This window comes from Opisthocomus hoazin, chromosome 2 (genome assembly GCF_030867145.1).
Source record: "Opisthocomus hoazin isolate bOpiHoa1 chromosome 2, bOpiHoa1.hap1, whole genome shotgun sequence".
NCBI lineage: Eukaryota > Metazoa > Chordata > Aves > Opisthocomiformes > Opisthocomidae > Opisthocomus > Opisthocomus hoazin.
Genome location: NC_134415.1, coordinates 3,495,697 through 3,509,883, shown reverse-complemented (window position 1 = coordinate 3,509,883; position 14,187 = coordinate 3,495,697). Strand labels below are relative to the sequence as shown.

At 45.7% G+C, this 14,187-nt stretch overlaps 1 protein-coding gene across 4 annotated transcripts in view; it reads right to left on the bottom strand.

Moving 5' to 3' along the window:
* Positions 1-14,187, bottom strand: part of KIF25 (kinesin family member 25) — a 52,206-nt gene that overhangs the window by 25,122 nt on the left and 12,897 nt on the right. For all 4 annotated transcript variants that reach the window (XM_075411929.1, XM_075411930.1, XM_075411928.1 and 1 more), the window contains 3 exons: positions 13,558-13,646; positions 11,600-11,642; positions 5,564-5,631 (listed from right to left, as the gene is read on the bottom strand). In XM_075411929.1, coding sequence (XP_075268044.1) covers positions 5,564-5,631; positions 11,600-11,642; positions 13,558-13,646 — 200 coding nt within the window. The remainder of the gene's footprint in view (positions 1-5,563; positions 5,632-11,599; positions 11,643-13,557; positions 13,647-14,187) is intronic.

The following is a 14,187-nucleotide window of genomic DNA, read 5'->3' as shown; positions in this document are numbered from 1 at the left end:
TGTTCTGTGCCGGAGGGGACAACCCGTGGGGGTACGCTTGTGGCTGTCCGAGCTCACCCCAGTCCTCGTGCCTGCCTCTGGCAGACGGCGTCTGGATCCCTGCTGGTGTCTCCCACCTCCCAGACTGGAAATATCCCTGCTGCCTGCGTGATGTCCCTGCTGCCTGGGTCTCCTCTGCGCCACGGTAAGGAAGGGAGCGGTCAGGTTGTGCTTCCCTTTAGGTGTGGGTAAGGTTTGGGGAAAAAAAGGAGGTGCAGGGGCTGCAGACTTGCCTGGGGACTCGTCTCAGGAGAGGCAGTAGTGGAGCAGAAATCAGAAGGTCCCCAAGGATCATGATTAAGGATGCACTGTCTCTGTGGGCAGCATCAGCCCAGGGTATTTCCATCCCCGCCCCTGCTGAGCTATCTGCTCTGAAATAAACACTCTCCTTGAGGGAAAACTGTCTTTTACATTGAGGTGGATTTCAGCCTAGTTTTTAAACAGAATGAAAGACAATTACGTGGAATGAGTTATTCCACCTCTTAGAAAAGAACAATGACAGTACAATCCTTGGGCCAAAGCAATGATGCCTAAAACAACCGTATACATTTTTTCAAATTCAAGGGGAAAAAATAAAAGCTAACACAGGGCTCTTCAAAGAATTTTTTCCTCCAACCCTTTCAACTATCAAGTTGTACAACACAAATTCAAGACCTGAAAATAGGAAATCATCAAAGGGAGGAAATTCCGCTCGTGAAACGTGGACATCCTAACGTGCTCATTTCTTCTGTAGCACACCAAAAACACGTCCTCCCCGAGATCGCAGCCTGCAGCACGTACTGTTCACACAAGATGAACAGAATCTAAAACATGAATGTCATTAGCCACACTGAAGTACCTGAGGTATGAATATTTATCTCTGGAGAAAGCTTCCTTTGCTGATATCTTTCTGTTGTGATTCTGTTTGTTTGTTCAACTCTGTTTTCCAGTGAGTGGTGCGTGTTTTGTCTAGCTTATAGCAAAACAACTAATTAGAAATAGGAATTTTGACAGCAGCAAATATTACGAGGCATACTTAGTTCCCTGTGTATACAGCACACTTAGCAGTATTCTGCATCAAGAAGAGTGTGGCCAGCAGGACGAGGGAGGTTCTCCTTCCCCTCTACACTGCCCTGGTGAGGCCTCATCTGCAGTGCTGTGTCCAGTGCTGGGCTCCCCAGTTCAAGAAAGATGAAGAGCTACTGGAGAGAATCCAGCGGAGGGCTACGAGGATGGTGAGGGGGCTGGAGCATCTCTCCTACGAGGAGAGGCTGAGGGAGCTGGGCTTGTTCAGCCTGGAGAAGAGAAGGCTGAGAGGGGACCTTAGAAATGCCTACAAATATCTGAAGGGTGGGTGTCAGGAGGATGGGGCCAAGTTCTTTTCAGTGGTGCCCAGTGACAGGACAAGGGGCAACGGGCACAAACTGAAGCAGAGGAAGTTCCGTCTGAACATGAGGAAGAACTTCTTCCCTCTGAGGGTGACGGAGCACTGGAACAGGCTGCCCAGGGAGGCTGTGGAGTCTCCTTCTCTGGAGATATTCAAGACCCGCCTGGACAAGGTCCTGTGCAGCCTGCTCTGGGTGACCCTGCTTCAGCAGGAGGGTTGGACTGGGTGACCCACAGAGGTCCCTTCCAACCCCTACTATTCTGTGATTCTATTCCACAGCTTGTATATGATACTACAAGTTTAACTGAATTAAGACATATTGTACTCTTTAGTGTTTACTCAGCCTTTCTGTATGTTTGATCAGGATCTGGCCGCTACAGTCCATAGCCTGCACAAATGTAGATTTTGTACTCATGTTCTCCATAAATAAGACTGTACAGAGGGATCACTGATAAACAGATACAGAATTAGAGCCAACCCACTTAGCTCAGGCTTTTTGTTCCTGACAACAGCCAGAGGAAGGAGCAAGAAACACTACGGTGGCTGGAGACATGATAATTCGTCTCTGTGTCTCATTCTAACCCTTAAAAGCTGTAAACTGGCCTCAAAACTGAAATACGACTTGAATCTCTGTTTCAAAAAAAATATTATTAGAATTAGTGTTCAGCTTCTTTTTGCATCTTGCTGAATTCTTGGCCTGGAGTAACATCCTGTGGCATTGTGCTCCGCAGCCTAATTGCAAGCTGCATGAGAATGGACTCTCTTTAATGAGGAAAGGAGCACTTCCCTGGCTCGATGGACAAACGCTGCTTGTCTTGCCGTTCCACTGGCGTGCTGTCATCCTCCACTGAGCAACCAGCAAATATGCAGAGCTGCGGCACAGTTTGTACCAGGAGGACACAGACACTGCATAGCAATGCTCCATCCTGGCTCTGCATGCATACACGCGTTTGCTTCAGCAAACTTTGCCCATCAGGTCTGCAAGGTCAATATCAGAGAGCAAAAAGCACTTCCAGTCACTTCCCTCTGCTTCATTTATCATCCGCAGTCGATGAAATATTCATTAGCACCAAGCCCTCCATCTTAACCAAACAGGCCTCTAACTCCATGTGTGTTCAAACAGTATTTTTTTTCTTAACACATCAAAACATCTCGGAGCTAATACGTAAAGAAAAGTCCCCAAAGTTAAAAAGGTATTTTAGAGACAACAACGTTCACACTGTCTTCACTTGCTGTTGATGGGTTTTGCTGTCTAATAAAGCAAACAGCTTGCTACCGACCAAGGCTCCAACAGGCTGGAGAGCTGGGTGCAGAGGAACCTGATGAAGTTCAACAAGGGCAAGGGCAGGGTCCTGCACCTGGGGAGGAACAACCCCATGCACCAGTACAGGCTGGGGCTGACCTGCTGGAGAGCAGCTCTGTGGAGAGGGACTGGGAGTGCTGGGGGACGACAGGGTGACCATGAGCCAGCAGTGTGCCCTGGCTGCCAAGAAGGCCAATGGTCTCCTGGGGTGCATTGAGAGGAGTGTGGCCAGCAGGTCGAGGGAGGTTCTCCTTCCCCTCTACACTGCCCTGGTGAGGCCCCATCTGCAGTGCTGTGTCCAGTTCTGGGCTCCCCAGTTCAAGAAAGATGAGGACCTACTGCAGAGAGTCCAGCGGAGGGTTATGAGGATGAGGAGGGTCTGGAGAATCTCTCCTACGAGGAGAGGCTGAGGGAGCTGGGCTTGTTCAGCCTGGAGAAGAGAAGGCTGAGAGGGGACCTTAGAAATGCCAATAAATATCTGCAGGGTGGGGGTCAGGAGGACGGGGCCAGACTCTTTCCAGTGGTGCCCAGCGACAGGACAAGGGGCAACGGGCACAAACTGAAGCAGAGGAAGTTCCAGCTGAACAGGAGGAAGAACTTCTTCCCTTTGAGGGTGACGGAGCCCTGGCCCAGGCTGCCCAGGGAGGTTGTGGAGTCTCCTTCTCTGGAGATGTTCAAGACCCGCCTGGACAAGGTCCTGTGCAGCCTGCTCTGGGTGACCCTGCTTCGGCAGGGGGTTGGGCTGGGTGACCCACAGAGGTCCCTTCCAACCCCAAATGTTCTGTGATTCTGTGACCACAGCCAGGGCTAGCACCAGCCACTCTCCATAGTCGGTTTGCACTGCAGCGCAGCGCAGCCATAGCTGTGACGGCAGGTTCAGGTAGCCCTGCCGAGGAAAGGCACGGGCTCCACGTTACAGTAACTACTCCCAATATTTACTCCACTTCCTAAAGGGGTTTTACTGCTGCTACTTCGCTGCTGTGGTTCAAACGCTACCGGTACCCAAATGATGGAGTTTGAAGTTGGCTCAAACTAGTTTCTGCTGCGCTGTAATCACAGCACGGGCTGAAGCACAGACACCCACTTAATTAGCTATCTGAGACCATGAAAGATGCAGCAAATCCAGAGAATCTTTCTATAAGCTCGTATATTTTTACCAGAACGATGACAGATTTGTCCCTGTGTAGTGATTAATGTTAATTTCTCCTTGAAAATTCTGAGCTTCTATTTTATTTTGCTAACTGACTCGCCAATAAAATTATAAAAGCATAACACGCTGAAAGCTGGAATTTTCTTCCTGAGCTGAAATCAAATATTTTGACATTTATTAGTTCCATAAAACTTTGCTAAAAAAATAAACATTTTTGAGTTCATAAGAACCATATGTTCTTCTGTGTATAAAAAAGAGCTGTGCTGGGACACTGAAAAAACATTCCCCGAGAACTGCATTCTTTGGGGGATTTACATTTTTTTAACCCTTTTCCTGATAATCAGGATCTAGACCACATGTCCGGAGTCACAGCACCTCTGGAGTCCCGTGTCAATACCATTAACCACGTGGCTCTACAGAGCTGAATTCCAGTATTATTCTGCATGTACCTCCACTGGTATGGCTGTGTTTGGTGCAGCTGGAGGGTGACAGGAATTACTTCCAGAAGCTGAGCAGAGAGGCTACCTTGAGCGATCGCACGTGCCTTGTATCACACGAGTCCTACAACCTATGGGGTCACTAAAGCTTCCCCAAGATTTATATTACCTCAGGAATTTTCAGTTGTCACTGGCCTACGCAACAGCAGTCCCCAGTCTTTGTGAGTAGAAGGAAGCAGCATCCGAGAAGGATGCCTCAAGGAAAGGGTGAACGACTGGCAATATTTAGCAAACCTACAGCAGCTCAGGCTGAACAGGCTCAGACCTTGAGTCTAAACCAGGACAGATAATTCACTTCACATACATCTGACTTTAAATCAAGCTTCGCCTTCAAGCAAGGAAGCATGAAATTGTCCTCATATGGTCGGTTTCCAGAGGGTTGTGAAGCATGGTTCGGGGTAGAAAGCTTGCTGCATGAGTCACTGCAATGTATAGATTAGAAAAAAGGCACAGGGCAAAATTTTGTTTCTTCATTTACAGAGATCTCATTTGTATTCATTTATCTGTTTGTTCCTGGTTTCAAAGGTTCAGGTCGGCTCCATTCTGACAGAACACAAGGCACCTTTCAGCCTGGCTCCCTGCAGTTTTCCATCTTGCAGACTGACTCTCTGGTGCCTCACGAGGCACAAACACCAGTCATAACCCTTCTCGCAGCTGGTGCCTTCAAAATCTCTCTCGTCTACCTGGATTCCTGAGCATCTAATAAGGAAAGCGGTCACACTACAGCCTCTCCCTTGGGAAGTGCAGATTTACACACCGCTGCTCTACCCTGCTGTCTATGTTCAGGCCATTTTAACTCGAAGTTAAAAGCAGCGTGGCTAAACAGCGAGCGCTGCAAGTCCTCTGTGTGCCTAACGCTGCAGTCACACAGTCCACCCCAGGTCCCTACCTTTAAAACGTGGGCAACATTTCACTCTCTTGAAACACGCTGCAAGGATCATGAGAGCTACTCAGACTCTGAAGAGGGTCAAGTAGGTCTCTACACAGGCTTCAAACTTAGAGTCTTCACTGAGAGGAAAGGCTAAGTGTGTCATCTATATCCTGAAGTGCATTATTCTGTCCTGGGAAGAACGTGAATACCACATATATTAAAAAAAAAAAAAAAAAAAGAACGTTACCTTCTAACCAACACCTGTTAAAAAATTAAAAAATTAGCCTTCACTATACAAATGTTCCAGCAATCCAAATTGCTACACACGACTACCCACCTCTCAAACTGAAAAGTCTTGTTTATTGATGCATGACCAGGACGGCTACACCTTACAAGGACAGTTTCCTAAGAGAAAAACAAAATACTTACAGTTAATATCATAGGTGCACACACACACACACAAAACAAGAAATACTCATCATTTCTAACATTCCAGGAGAGAGCAGTAATTAAGAATCACAAAATCCAAGGCCCTTCTCCAGCAGTCACCAGCACGTGAGGCTTTAGAGCCTGTGAATTAGCAAGGCCACAAGAAAGGATCTCGAAACACCTTCACATTATTAAAGAACAGCCAACACCAAATATGCACCTTAAGTTCACAAGCAAGATCCGAACCCTCAGCTGAACTTCTTACGTGCCTAGAAAGCCACAGGCAAGTAAAGCCAGCCTCCCTAACTGCCACCACAGGTAGAAAAAATGGCAAAAAGAGTCCTTTTTTATTACAGGGCCAGTTTTCACAGTGCCTTTTCAGATTGATTTTAAATATGTTTGTGCCTAGAACTGAGCAGAAGATGTACATTTCATAGAATAACATGCTGGTCCACAACTGTGAGAAAGAACTTCACTAGCACAATTGGTAGAATTCCACGAGTTTTTAGTGGAATCCACTTTCCAGATGGATTATATAGTAGTTCTGTAAGTCTGACAGCTATGTAAGCAGCTCTTTAAACTATTACCAGAGTGTAATCTCAGCAGTGTGGCATGCCTCACACAGCAACTTCTGTGCCCTTCTGCTCCTCGTGGTGTATGTTGCTTAATTGCAGCCAAAAGTAGAGAAAAAAAGCCATGGGGGTTTACAACAATTTGAGTGGAAGCTCAGTAGCGCACAAAATACCTCATGTAGTTCAAGGAGGTTTCCTAGCTCACCAACTTGTGCTTACACCACTGCGTTTGATGGGAGCACTGAAATTCCTGCTGCGCTTCGGAGTAGGCTGGAGCGCTGAACTAACGGCCTTCAAATTCTGTTTAGTTCTCAAAACACATTCAAATTTAGTTCTGGGCTCCCCAGTTCAAGAAAGATGAGGAGCTACTGGAGAGAGTCCAGCGGAGGGCTGCGAGGATGGTGAGGGGACTGGAGCATCTCTCCTACGAGGAGAGGCTGAGGGAGCTGGGCTTGTTCAGCCTGGAGAAGAGAAGGCTGAGAGGGGACCTTAGAAATGCCTCTAAATATCTGCAGGGTGGGGGTCAGCAGGACGGGGCCAGACTCTTTCCAGTGGTGCCCAGCGACAGGACAAGGGGCAATGGGCACAAACTGAAGCAGAGGAAGCTCCAGCTGAACACGAGGAAGAACTTCTTCCCTCTGAGGGTGACGGAGCCCTGGCCCAGGCTGCCCAGGGAGGCTGTGGAGTCTCCTTCTCTGGAGATATTCCAGACCCGCCTGGACGCGGTGCTGTGCAGCCTGCTCTGTGTGACCCTGCTTCGGCAGGGGGTTGGGCTGGGTGACCCACAGAGGTCCCTGCCAACCCCAACCATTCTGTGATGCTGTGAAATGAGTGGTGCCACAGACCAAAGTCTCAAAGAGCTGAGCAAGTTACGATTGCGTAACACCGTATACAGCGGGCAAACGGTGAATAAAAATCAAATTTCTTGTTTTGAGTTTACAAGTATTTCCTCCTCTTTGGAGAAGGCCAGTGTATCGTTATGAGCCTAACGATGACAACACTCACTCTACAGAACGAGCCGTGTTACCCATCCCAGTACTGGCAAATCGAGCAGCAGCGCAGATGCGAGCACCACACTTTGCTACAAAATGGCCTGACAAAGGAATTCCAATAGCATCAGTAACCTAAGCGCTCTGGGGGAAGGAAAATAAAAAAAGAAGAAAAAAATAAAAGGAAAAGGATACAGAATTATGGAACACATATCTGATTAAGATCTCAAAATTATTTGCAGACCAGCTTTCCCTAAGGTGAGAAACGGGGCAGAAAACCTCTATTTGCATAGCAGAGAAATAAGAATTGTTAATAGGCAGAAGTTTCACATGAGCATCGGTAACGACCTTCCTTTCTCTGGAGATCAGTGTGGCCTAACACACCCACCAGGGCTGCTGGCCCACAGAATTCCACCCGGTTTCCCTGTCAGCAGTGCTTGAGAAACGCACACGAACACCGACCAAATTTTTTTTCATCCCAGAGTCACAGAATACTCCCAGTCCGAGCTCTTTCAGGGCAATATGAACCATGGAGATGACAAAAGGATACTTCACCGATATTCACAATCTATCCTGACACCCGAGCCTGCCCCAGGCCTGGGGAGCGGTTCAGTAAGTAAAAATTCAGTAAGGCAGGGAAATAATTTTAAACGAGTGACATGGAATAGCGGATATTGACACGATCGCAGAATCCAGCTGCGATAATTCTCGTTTCTCACCGCTTGTTACTGCGGATCTGCTCAAGGCTATGCCCTCTTTCCCAAGCCTCCTGCTCCACAGCAGAGCCGACCTAAGGGAGACTGCGACTGCTCCTCGTGTGTCACCGCCAGCTTCCTGCCACCCGCTGACACAGCGCCGAGGCTGACACGGGCAGCTTCAAGCTTTCCTCACGCCAGGCAAGCACCAGAGGAAGAAACCTCTGCCTGGGGATGGTGATAAGCCACCGGGGAGTGATGAGGTCTCCAGCTGCTATAGCTACATCCATCTGCCCTATTACAAAATTATCTCCCAAGAAAAGGAGGGTCTTGGCCGTATTAATTCATGTTTTCCCAGTCCTAACTTGAAGGAACAGCAGAATCTTGCGCCTTCCCTGATATTCAGAGCAGCCTCTCTGCCATCCCCTTTTTCTCAGCTACTCACAAGTAAAAACCTTCTCAAAATGATTTGAAAGGAATTAATCATGCAAGGCAGCCAGTTCCTTTTCTCTGTGCCAAAGGAAGCTGGATGTGGAAGTTGGTGCCTCAGGTGCCTATGTTGTCGTGGAGACAGACAAAAATGTCCAAAGTTTAATTCAGATCCTAAGCGAATGACTTGCCCTCTGGAGGTGGCCACTTTTCTTCAGCAACCACAAGGGGAGTCTGGAGTGATCAGGCACCTCATTTAATCGTCTACATTTGGTGCTGTGAATCCAGATGAGAACACAGAACTCATTCGGACATGACACCTATACTCACCAGCGCACGCAGCACACTCTGCCAACGACGGACGAAATTATGGAAAAGCAGCAAGTGGGATCCTAGACCAGAATCACAGAGTGGTTGAGGTGGGAAGGGACCTACAGAGGTTGTCGAGACCAACCCCCTGCTCAGAGCAGGGTCAGCTACAGCAGGGTGCCCAGGACCATCTCCGGTCAGGTTTTGAGCATCTCTAAAGATGGAGACTCCACACCCTCTCTGGGGAATCTGTTCCTGTGTTTGACTACCCTCACAGCTTCTCATGTTTGAGATTAATTTCCTGTATTTCAGTTTGCACCCATTCCTCCTTGTCCTGTGACCACCAAGGAGATTCTGAGCACTCAGTACCTCATCTATTCATTCTCTCAGGTAGTGACAGGACCAGCACTGCTCCATGTCCTGATCTATGTGGAGCAGTTCTACCTGGTGTGTAGCGTGTACTCGCTGTCCACCATTATTGCACAACAAGCTTCAGCAGAAAGGTTCAGACAGTTGTTACTGTTCTGCTGAGGAGCTGGACATACACAGGAAAGCAAAAAGGAAACGTAAAAAATCTTAAAGTAGCTCAAAAGCTGAAATTAAATACTCTTCTTCTGTACATCCAGTAAAATCCTGAGCCTTTTTTAGACTGAGAATGATTCTCTAGACAAGATGAGCAAGATTATAGGAAATATCACATACACCTTTTGAAGAATGATGTGAATCTCTAAATAAACAAAAGAAAAAACACTCAAAGACTAAATGGAATTCATGTAATTTCAGTCTCACAAAAAGACACACAACCATTCTGTCCAAGTGTCAGTTCTGCCTATTGACCGACAGTTTGAAGGAAGTCTGCACACAGCTCCTGGCAGAAGGGAAGCAAAGCTACTTCATACTGCAATTCCTGTCATGGTCTTTCACTACAAGACATTCCCTAGTCCAGTGATAACGTGACCAAGCCGTAGCACAGATGAGACAGATGTGAGGCACATTACTAGAGCTCCAGCCCAACCCAGGAACCATGTCAAGCTGAAGCTTGCCCAGAAGCTCCAGCCGTAGTTTCTGATGCGTCGGCTGGACCGCGTCGTGAGTCTGGCTCTCAAACGCAGCGCTGCGTCCTAATGCACGATAGCTCTAAAATGGTCATGGCAGCGAACTGCCTGGTTATATGTTTAACATATCAAGGATTTTTGGGGAAAAATCTGGAAAGACAGCCGTGATTGAAAAAGAAAAACTAATAAATTCAGTACCTCTATCACAGACAGTCTTCCTTCACCTAAAAAATTTCCTTTAAATCGTAAATATTTGTCTGGAAAATGGTCAACCTGCTTCCAGAAATAGGAGCTTTGACTGTGTTGCAACTCAAAGTTCAATAACAGATCAAGCTCCATAATTTTATCTGAAAGTTGCATATTTATCCTAGCCACAAGCATAACACTTTTGGTTGTTAAAAACAAAACAAGCAGGCAAGAAACATTGTTTTCCTTTCTTTTTGTTAGATTAGTCTAAATTAACTGCTTTTTGTAAAAAGTCAGTTGTACGTTCATCCTCCCTCATCAACTTGGATACTTTAAACAAAAATATTTATTTTTTCTTAAAAAAAACATTCCTATTAAGAAACTAACAAAAAGACTTAACGTGTTTGATCAAAACTAGAAAGCATTTTAACCCAGTAAATGTCAAGGCAAGCCAATGAAACATTTGAAGTCAGCGTTGTGTTTTCCAAACCCTGGAAGTTAGTACCTTGCAAATTGCATCCTAAAATCAGGTCCAGGCATAAACTTATTTTCCTGGAATATTTCATAAGGACGTTTAAACCTGAGAGCAGGTTAGCATATTGAAGGTTAGCAGATCACTGTTTCATGCAAACTAAAACTCATAAATTGGCATAAGCAAGCAGACACTACTTTGCCTGTAAACATATAAATACTGTAATATCTCAGATATCTCTATGAAAAAATCCAAAACCTAAATATTATCCAATTTCACCTTCATGCAATAAGATCTAACAGGTCAGAAATGGTCGTGGCATTTTATAGTGCAATAAATGGGTCTTGGCATCCAGAACACTACATCTACCACTATGATCCCTGCGTTTTATCTCCTGACATATTTACTCTCTTAGCTGACTCTTCATGTGCTCCATTAGTTTCCTAATTGCACATATATATATATCTCTAAGTATCCACTTTATGCAGCTGAGATCTGCCTAATGAAGCTATAATTTGGGAGATTTAAATGCATAACATACCGTAGGTCACTTCAGCAATATTTTAAGCACTGTACTATAGAAGGGAATTTGGCTAATCACCATGTAGGTAACAGTGAGCAGCCAACTAGGAACTATGGCGGCCAAGAAAATTAAACCCAAGTTAATACTTTGACCTTGGCTCACACTACTGTTCCTTTTTAAATTTTATATCTTGGTAATGGCCTCAATTAATTCTGGAATGTCATCTGGATTTGCAACCTCAACGCTCATTCTCCTTCCTCTGATGGATCTCAGCCAGGACACTTTAACCATGCTTGACTGCAGTACCACGTAGGCTGTTGTGGTTCAGGAGAGATCCTATTTCTCTCCTAATGCGTTAGTTGTGTTGCAATAATAAAGTGAAAAAAGCCCGACAGTTTTAGAAATAGTTACAGCAAACAGTGGTGGCTCAAGGGACCGACGGCAGGAAGCCTGCAGCGGTTTGCCTACAGCAAACTCTCAGCCTCTGGTTTGTGGATGGCTGCACCAGCAGAAGCTCCAAGCTGTTGCTGCTACAAAGAGTCAGGATGAAAACAGCACAAATCACCAGCTGTTGCACCCATGGGCGATCAAAGCTGGCCACTGACTGACGAGAAAGTACCTCATTTTTTTAAAAACCCATGGTTACATGTCCCTCTTGTTTCTCCTTCCTAGCATCGGTGAACGCGCTTTTGAATTTCACTGTCAAATACTCACATCATCCGCTGCATACGCCACTTCTTCTGAAATGTTTCTTTGCCTGCAAGGAAAAAAAAAAAGCCAACAGGGACAAAAAGGTACTTTTCAAACCATAAATGTTCCATTTAGCTCAGGAAATTCAGGGCTCCAAATGTCTGCGAACCACACGTTGTCTGAAGAGGACCTTGCAGAATAGCCATTATTATTGTACCCCACACACGTACGTACTAACACCACAGTTAATTGTGAATAAAAAACCAAATCAAGGTGCAAACAAGCAAAATGATCTCTTTAAAAATAAATGTAGAGCAAACCCAATTAAGACTAATTCACATGCAAACCAGTCTATTATTTCGAGATTGTAACATGAGCTGGTAACAAGAGGCTTTCACTTTATGAGATGAAAGTGAAAACCACTCTTTTTTTAAGGTATTTGTCCCCAGTCCTGCATCCATTACTAGTCCAAAAACTGACTGGGATTGCTCAGGTGTATAAGTTCATTCATGTGTGTAAGTGCTTTGAGAATCAGTCTTTTGTTTTACAACTAAGTTTTATTTAAATTACTTTTTGATATATTAAGTAAAGTTAGTCTTAGGGACAGTTTGCTTGGCCCAGTCCATCCTGTTTTACACCGCAATTCAGCACCTGATTGCACTATTCCACTCAGCAACAACAACCACAACTGGGTTCCTTCCCAGGTACACCAAGCACAGGTTAACACAGGTTTTCCCCCTTCAGGGCCCTTGAAATTTCTTGTCTGCTATTTCTGATGTTGTTTTAATTAAAAAATTCTAGATTTTTTTTAAAGTTTTGCCAAAAAATAATAAACTTTAAAACACTGAATGTACGCTTTCAGAATTACCAGCCAGCAAAAATAAAACACAGCCCCAAATCAGTTATTTACTGACAGGGCAAATGATAATGTTACGGGTTCTTAGCCACCCACCTGGTTTCCCCTCCTTCCTTTGTTTGTGCACGTTTCAATCCCCACCTTCTTTCTCGTTAGTCATCTATGGAGAATTCAGCTTGTTACAGCACATACTTGCATCTAATCCCTCTTTTCCTTTGGGATCTTGGAATGTTTTCACACTCCAGTTACACTAAGTGTATTATAAATGCGGGATGCAGAGCCAAATTATACTGAAATAGAATTACCGGTGTTTGGGCTGACAGCAAATCTGTTCTACAGCGTTCACAGAATCACAGAATCACAGAATAGTAGGGGTTGGAAGGGACCTCTGTGGGTCATCTAGTCCAACCCCCCTGCCGAAGCAGGGTCACCTACAGCAGGCTGCACAGGACCTTGTCCAGGCAGGTCTTGAATATCTCCAGAGAAGGAGACTCCACAACCTCCCTGGGCAGCCTGTTCCAGTGCTCCGTCACCCTCAGAGGGAAGAAGTTCTTCCTCATGTTCAGACGGAACTTCCTGTGCCTCAGTTTGTGCCCATTGCCCCTTGTCCTGTCACTGGGCACCACTGAAAAGAGCTTGGCCCCATCCTCCTGACCCCCACCCTTCAGATATTTGTAGGCATTTATAAGGTCCCCTCGCAGCCTTCTCTTCTTCAGGCGTTACAAAACAACTGCACTGCTGAGCCTGTTTCTCTGCCCACGACTTCTGACGGTTATTACACGACTGCATCCCAGAATTTGGATAGGATAGTGAATACGCCCTGAACTGCTTGCAGCTGTGTTTGTTACTTCTGCCAAGCCAGGGACGATCCCGGCTTGGCAAAACAGCTACGGCTTTCTGTTCAGGTGGACTCACTTTAGACAAGGAGTGAGATGGGCTAAAGCCAATTTAGCAGAAGAAAGAAAAGCGAACCACAATTCATCTTTGTGATACCATCATCGTCTCCCCGCATGCACAGAACCCAGAAGAATCGAGAACACAGTTGTTCTCACGTACATATAACTGTTGTTTTCTCTGTATGCTAATTAGGAGTCAGCTAAGGTCTAACACAGCCAAACTAAATTACCTGTCTTGTGATACCGAATGTCCAGCAGCAGTATCAAAAGGTAGTAATGGTCGGATCCTGCAGTGGACTCTGATATTTCCTCTCAGTTCCTAGGGTGAGAATATTAAGGTGTATTTACCACAAACTACTGGAGAGGACAAATACACTGGAATTTGTGAAGCAGACACGAACGTGTTTAAGAAAGCAGGTGTTTGCAGCATCACAGCCTTAGACTCTGTGGAGGGAAAAATCATATCAATATTGTTTGCCTTGAGAAGTTAGGAGAAAGTCCTTGAGGAAGTACGAGCTCTTCAGAGCTCTGGAAAGGTGTAGCCCTCTCCAGTCAAATATGGAAAAAACAGGCTTTCAGTTCTTGCCATTTTCCCCTGTTCAGTCTCCTTGCTCTTTACTGAGCTTCTTCAGACACCTGTGTCAACAGACAAGATGATTACACGCTCCACTTGTCTTCCACCAGCCCTGAGGACCATGTGGAATAGAAAACATTTTGTACCTTTTCCCCTCCACTGTGTGTTTACACACAAGTAAAAAGCCAGTAACTGATTTTCCTCTGTAGGCTGTTTCAGACTTCAGTTTATCTAACCTGGTGGCTTTCCTTCCTTTTCGTTGGTGATCCACTCTTCCCGTTTTGTA